The sequence below is a fragment of the Mus pahari genome, chromosome 1 (assembly GCF_900095145.1).
Source record: "Mus pahari chromosome 1, PAHARI_EIJ_v1.1, whole genome shotgun sequence".
In the NCBI taxonomy this organism is placed as follows: Eukaryota; Metazoa; Chordata; class Mammalia; order Rodentia; family Muridae; genus Mus; species Mus pahari.
The window spans coordinates 73617127-73624563 of NC_034590.1; the positions used below are offsets into that span (position 1 = coordinate 73617127).

The following is a 7437-nucleotide window of genomic DNA, read 5'->3' on the forward strand; positions in this document are numbered from 1 at the left end:
CTCTTCTTCTCTCTTCTCCTTTCCTCTTCTCTCCTCCCCTCTCATCCTTTCTTCTTTTCTTTACTCTCTGTTGAGCCTTTAATGACCAGGCAACATGGTCAATGCCTCTCTCCTAGACCCATTTTGAAAATTCTATGAATGATATCACTGCTTGAGAACACTGAAGACTTTAGGAGTCCATCAGGCAGTGTAAATTCTTTATATTATTTGTAAAAAACTTAATGTAGTTTAGAGGAATTGGTTAATATAAACCCAGCAGTACTTAGCAACAGATAAAGTATAACAAGTTAATATGTTAGGTTAATGTAAAATGTAACACTCAAAATAGTTGTTGCAAATGTAGACTGCAATTTTAAACAGCTATTAATTCATTTCACAATTAAGATGGTAAAAAATAAAATTAAGAATTTGAAGGAAAATGGATGAAACTGGAAAATGTCCTACTAAGTGAAGTAGCCTCAACTCAGAAAGACAAATACCATGTTCTCCCTCATTTGTGTGTCTAGTCTTCATTTTTTAATGCATATCCAGGTGGAAGTAAATTTGGATAAAGGAAACGAAATGTGAAAGAAATCCATGTGACTGTATAAAAAGACTTTAAGGAACAGAATGGAGAAGACAATGGAGCAACTTAGAAAGACTAAAGGGTACAGAGGAAAGGGCCATCATGGTGAGGGGAGAGGGAAGCAACCAAAATGCAGGCCATGTATGAAAACCCCATACAGAACTCTATCACTTTGCAATCAGCTGTAAGAGTTCTCTGGTAGAACTTTTGGGATCCCTTATGTACACTATCCTATCATCTGCAAGTAGTGATACTTTGCCTTCTTCCTTTCCAATTTGTATCTCCTTGACATCCTTTAATTGTATTATTGGTTTAGATAAAATTTAAAGTACTATATTGCAGAGATATAAGAGAGTCAGAGCCTTGCCTTCTCCCTGATTTTAGTGGAATTACTTTAATATTCTATCCATTTAATTTGATGTTGGCTATTGGCTTGCTGTACATTGTCTTTAAAACATTTGGGCATGTGCCTTGTATCCCTGATCTTTCCAAGACTTTTATCATGAAGGGCTATTGGATTTTGTCAAGACTACTTCAGTATCCATTGAGATGATCATGTAGTTTTTTTTTCTTTTAGTTTGTTTCTATGGTGGATTGCATTGATGAATTTCTGTACAGCGAATCATTCTTGCATCCCTAGCATGAAGCCTACTTGATCAATGTGGATGATGTTTTTGATGTATTGTTGGATTTGGTTTGTGAGTATTTTAATGAGTATTTTTGCATCAATGTTCATAAGGGAAACTGGTCTGAAAGTCTCTTTCTTTGTGGAGTCTTTGTGTGGTTTAATTATCAGGGTGACTGTGATCTCATAGAATGAGATTGGCAATGTTCCTCCTGTTTCTATTTTGTGCAATAGTTTGAAGAGTATTGATTGGTATTAGTCCTTCTTCGAAAGTATTGTAGAATTCTACACTAAAACCATCTGGTCTTGGGTTTTTGTTGTTGTTTGTTTGTTATGTTTTTGTTAGGAGGCTTTTAATGACTTCTTCAATTTTCTTAGGGGTTATAGAACTATTTAATAGTTTACCTGATCTTGATTTAACTTTGGTAAATGGTATCTATCTAGAAAATAGTCCATTTCATTTAGATTTTTCCAGTTTTGTGGAGTACAGGCTTTTGAAGTAAGACCTAACGATTTTCTTTGAATTTCCTCATTGTCTATGATATCTTCCTTTTCATTTCTGACTTTGTTGATTTGGATACTGTCTCTCTGTCTTTTGGTTAGTCTGGCTAAGTCTTTGTTTATCAGTTGATTTTCTCAAAGAGCCAGCTGTTGGTTTAGTTGATTATTTGTATTGTTCTCTTTGTTTCAACTTGATGATTTTGGCCCCGAGTTTGATTATTTCCTGCCATCTACTCTTGGGTGTGTTTGTTTCATTTTGTTCTAGAGATTTTTAGGTGTGCTGTTAAGTTGCTCATATAGGATTTCTCTAATTTCTTTACAGAGACAGTGGTATGAACTTTCCTCTTAGCACTGCTTTAATTATGTCCCATATATTTGGGTATGAAATTTTCATAGAATTCTAGAGGTCTTTAATTCCTTCCTTCCTCCCTCCCTCCCTCCCTCCCTTCTTTCTTTCTTTCTTTCTTTCTTTCTTTCTTTCTTTCTTTCTTTCTTTCTTCTTTTACCCAGTGGTTATTGAATAGAGAATTGTTCAGTTTCCATGAATTTGTAGGCTTTCTGTTGTTTCTGTTGTTGTTGAACAACAACCAGTTTTAATCCATGGTGATCTGATAAAGTGCAAGGGGTTATTTCAATCGTTTTGGATCTGTTGAGGCTTGCATTGTGACTGAGAATATAGTCAATTTTGGAGAAGGTTCCATGAGGTACTGTGAGAAAAAGTATATTCTTTTGTATTTGGGTAAAAGGTTGTATAGATATCTGTTAGGTCCATTTGATTCATATCTTCTGTTAGTTTCATTATTTCTCTGTTTAGTTTCTGATTTGATGACCTGTCCAATAGTGAGAGTGGAGTGTTGAAGTCTCCCCCTATTAATGTATGGGGTTCAATATGTGATTTAAACTTTAGTAATGTTCCATTTGTGAATGTGGGTGCCCTTGCATTGGGATGTAGATGTTCAGAATTGTGATGTCATCTTGGTGGCATTTTCCTTTGATGAATTTAAGTGTCCTTTCCCATCTCTTTTGATTACTTTTGGTTGAAAGTCTATTTAATTAGATATTAGAATGTGTACTCCAGTTTATTTCTTGGGTCTGCTTGCTTGGAAAACCTTTTTCTAGCCCCCTTTATTCTGAGGTGGTGTCTATATTTATTGCTAAGGTTTGTTTCTTGTATGTGGCAGAATGATGGATCCTATTTATGCATTTATTCTGTTAGCCTGTGCCTTTTTTTATTGCCAACTTAAGTCCATTGATGTTGAGAGATATTAATGACTAATGATTGTTAGTTTCTGTGTTTTTTTGTTTTTTGTTTTATGTTGGTGGGGTGTGTGTGTGTGTGTGTGTGTGTGTGTGTGTGTGTATGTGTGAAAGCGTTCTCTTCTTTTGGTTTTGCTGGTGTGAAATTGTTAATTTATTGTGTTTTCTTGAGTGTAGTTACCCTCCTTGTTTTCAGAGTTTTCCTTGTAGTATCCTCTGTAGGGAAGGATTAGTGTATTGTGTAAATTGTATTTTGTTATGGAATATTTTGATTTCTCCATCTATGGTAATTGAAAGTTTCACTGTAGATGTAGCATTCAGTAGTACGTTTGTGACAGTGATGGTTGTAAGGCATCATGGTGAGGACTGTCTACTTGATGCTCCTGGTAGTCTAATTATAGGGATATTTAACTCATAATCCTTGTCTTGGGGGATCATCAGTGTAGGTGAGAATTTTTTATTATGCCTAGGGATACTTATTTTAGGAATCAAGAGAGGACTTGATGCTTAAGAGCACTTAGTACTCTGGCAGAGGGCCTGGTTTGGGTTTCTAGCACCCACACTAGGCAGCTCACAACCACCCTTAACTCTAGTGCATGAGATCCACAAGGTACTCATACATACATATAAATAATACACGTAAGATTTAAAAAGAATAGCCATTTGCTGTTTGCTCATTTGATTTAGAGGTAGATTAGGAATCAAATACTCCAATAAGTTTACATTAATTTATGTTCAAACTAAGGCCTCTTTCTCACACACAAAGAGGGAAAGGGAGAGGGAGAGGGAGAGGGAGAGGGAGAGGGAGAGGAGGTACCTGGGGATGTTAAATTGAGAGGCAAAGGCAGCCAAAACAAAATCTGTAGGTTTTAGAATCCTGGACCTTAGCTGAAAGATAAGGTTGACATTTTTACTCACAATGTTTCATGGAAGAATTGAGACAAGAGCCTACCTATGTCCTGCTTGTAGTGTTTGACATTTGCCAAAGTGACAAAAGCACCTGCAGTTCTGGGACTCATTGAGGAAAAGATCCGATAATAAATCTAAAAGCATTGAGTCTGAGAGCAGAATTCCGGGAAGGTTTAGCAGAGTTTAAGAAATAAAGCAAAAGAATCCCATTCTAATGCAATTGCAAAGACATGGCCACCAAGGTAAAAATGACTCAGGGAGATACAGTCACCCATTTCCTCAGACCTAAACCTCAGAGCCATGGAGGATGCCCTGCAAGACATCTAATAGAATTTATCACATACATGAATGAATGGCTTGGGAAAAATAATAGAGCCCAAATACTTAATAGTCACCTATATGTTACAATTTCCCAGAAAGAGGCAGAGACTTGTGGTTAGATCTGAACTATCCTCTAGGGGTCCCAGCTTGGTGTTGAGAGTAGGCAGAGGGAACTTTAAGGGGTGGGCTATAGCAAGAGGCATTTGGTTCTCACTGACGTGCTCTCAAGACTAATCATGGGATAATTTCCCCCCTTTTGATTCTTGGTTATTTTTTTATGAAATCTTCTACCATGTTGAGCTATCATGGAACTAAAATAACAGAAATGCTTAGCTCCAGACTGAAACCTGTAAAACAGCCTAGATAAGCCTTGCCCTCTCATAAGCCGCATGGAAAGGCAGTTATCACAATACTTAAAAGGCTTCTAGTTTGGATCATTTCCAACTTTGCTTTACTCTAACATCACAGACATGTCCCTTGAATGCCAGACCATTAGTCACCTTTAGTTGATTCTTCTACTTAATTTTAGATTCATGCTTGGTCAGTATTTTTGTTCTCAGGGGCATTTGCAGGCTTTAATGTCGCTACACACCTGATTTTAACTCGTATTCATAACATCGTAAACGTGCATCAGTGAATGGAAGGGGCGGACATTTATATTAAAATCTAACATACTGAAGAGAAAAATACAGCACTAGAAAGCTTAAAAAGCAAATAGTTTCCTCAATCCTTCATATGTATGTGCCTAAAAACAGAAAAAGGAGACCCTGTCTCACTCTAACATTAATATTCCTTTGAAAAGTAGAAAACTACCATGTTTGCTAAGGTAGCTCTGCTTCAGTGATTTTTCCATAAGCTCCCAATGAATTGTTAGTTCTCGGTGAGGTCATCTTTTTTAAATCATCCTTCTGCAGGCAGTATTTTCTTTAAACATAATTAGATTTCTGATTACTACCTGTGTAAACAAACCTTTTCCTTCTATCACCCAGGGTGGTTTATTTGTATATATAGCTTTAAATTTTTCTTCACTTTTATGTATGTTGGTGTTGTGCACCCCATGTATGTCTGTGTGAGGGTCTCTGGAACTGGAATTATAGATAGTTATAACTGTCATGTGGGTGGTGGGAATTAAATCTGGGTTCTTTGGAAGAGTAGTCAGTACTCTTAACTGCTGAGCCATCTCTCTAGCCCCCTTATTATACTTTTTGTTCTTTGTACTTGTGTGTGTGTGTGTGTGTGTGTGTGCGTGTGTGTGTATGCATGTGAGTATACATGTGTTCATGTATATTCATACATGAACATGTACCATGATTGTGGAAGGTCAAATGACAACTTGCTGACGTACGTTATCTTTTTCTACCCTGTAGGTTCTGTTGAGCTTAGATCAACAGGCTTGACATCACTTGCATCTCCTACTGAGCCATCCTGATAGTTCTCATCACCAAATTTACTCTCCTTTTTAATATAAGAACACAGATACCCATATAATACAATATAGATCTGAAAGCTTGGGTGGCTTTACAGATGTTAGTGCTGTTTCTTCTCCAAGTTCTCCTGTGTTCAGTTTGATATCTAATATATAAATGGATGTTTCCATTGAAGATGACAGACAAGAACTGGTTCTTCTGTGCTCCTAAATTGCATGATATGTAACAGAGATTGGAGACATTTCTTTTTTCTATCATTACAGGATGTATACTTTCCCCCCAGAGACATCTGCTTCCTTCAGACACCATGCCATCCTTCAACGAGAGCACTGCCTACCCACCAGTCTTCTTCCTCACTGGCATTCCTGGTCTTGAAACATCTCACACCTGGATCTCCATCCCTTTCTGTTGTCTGTATGCCATTGCCATCTCTGGGAACAGCATGATCCTCTTTGTCATCATCACTGAGTCAAGCCTCCATGAACCCATGTACTATTTCCTGTCCATGCTGTCTTTCACAGACCTAGGTCTATGCCTTTCGACATTGGTAACTGTGTTGGGTATCTTCTGGTTTAATGTTCGAGAAATTAGCTTTGACGCGTGCATTGGCCAAATGTTCTTTATCCACGGCTTCACATTCATGGAATCTTCAGTCCTCCTGGTGATGGCCTTTGATCGATTTATTGCCATCTGTAACCCACTAAGGTATGCTATGATCTTAACCAATTCACGAATCATTGCAGTGGGTTTTGCAATTGTAATCAGGGGAACCACAGCTCTTGTTCCTTTACTCCTGCTCCTCAAGCGTCTGTCTTTTTGCCGGAGTCATGTGCTGCATCATTCCTACTGCTTCCATCCTGACGTGATGAAGCTTTCATGCTCAGATACCAGGATCAACAGTGCCTTTGGCTTGGCCATTGTTATCTCTACTGCAGGCTTGGACTCTGTCTTGATCCTTCTCTCCTATGTTCTAATCATCCATTCTGTCCTTTGCATTGCATCCAAGGAGGAGCGGAAAAAGGCATTTGGTACCTGTGTCTCCCACCTCAGTGCTGTTGCCATCTTCTACATCCCTATGATCAGCCTGTCATTGGTGCACAGATTTGGGAAACATGCCCCTCCCTTTGTGCACACACTAATTGCCAATGTTTATCTGCTCATTCCTCCGGTAATGAATCCCATAATCTATAGTGTGAAAACCAAACAAATTCGCAAGGCCATGCTGAAAGTATTCTTTATTAAACCATCTTAGAGAAGTTTTAAAGTTCTCTTTAAAAAAGATTCTTCCTTAAATTTCTGTTTTATTATTCACTTATGTGATTTAACACTGAAGCTTGAAAGAGTCTGTTAATAAATACATTTCTTTTTTTATTATTATTTTCTTTATTTATATTTCAAATGCTATCCCAAAAGTTTCCTATACCCCTCCCCCCACCTCTGCTCCCCTACCCACCCACTCCCACTACTTGGCCCAGGCCTTGCCCTGTGCTGGGTCATATAAAGTTTACAAGACCAAGGGGCCTCTCTTCCCAATGATGGCTGATTAGACCATCTTCTGCTACATATGCAGCTAGAGACATGAGCTCAGGGGGTACTGGTTAGTTCATATTGTTGTTCCACCTACAGTGTTGCAGTCCCCTTCAGGTCCTTGGGTACTTTCTCTAGCTCCTCCATTGGGGACCCTGTGTTCCATCCAATAGCTGGCTGTGAGCATCCACTTCNGTGTTTGCCAGGCACTGGCATAGCCTCACAAGAGGCCGCAATATCAGGGTCCCTTCAGCAGAATCTTGCTGGCATGNGCATTAGTATCTGCGTTTGGTGGCTGATGATGG

The 7437-nt window shown here is 38.4% G+C and overlaps 1 protein-coding gene across 1 annotated transcript; it reads left to right on the top strand.

Annotated features, from left to right (window-relative positions):
• Positions 1 to 5888: 5888 nt before the first annotated feature.
• Positions 5889 to 6946, top strand: LOC110329023 (olfactory receptor 51F2-like). The gene has a single exon (XM_021208560.1). It carries the CDS (start codon positions 5913 to 5915, stop codon positions 6855 to 6857), a length of 945 nt encoding a protein of 314 aa, XP_021064219.1. The 5' UTR covers positions 5889 to 5912; the 3' UTR covers positions 6858 to 6946.
• The last annotated feature ends 491 nt before the right edge of the window (positions 6947 to 7437 follow it).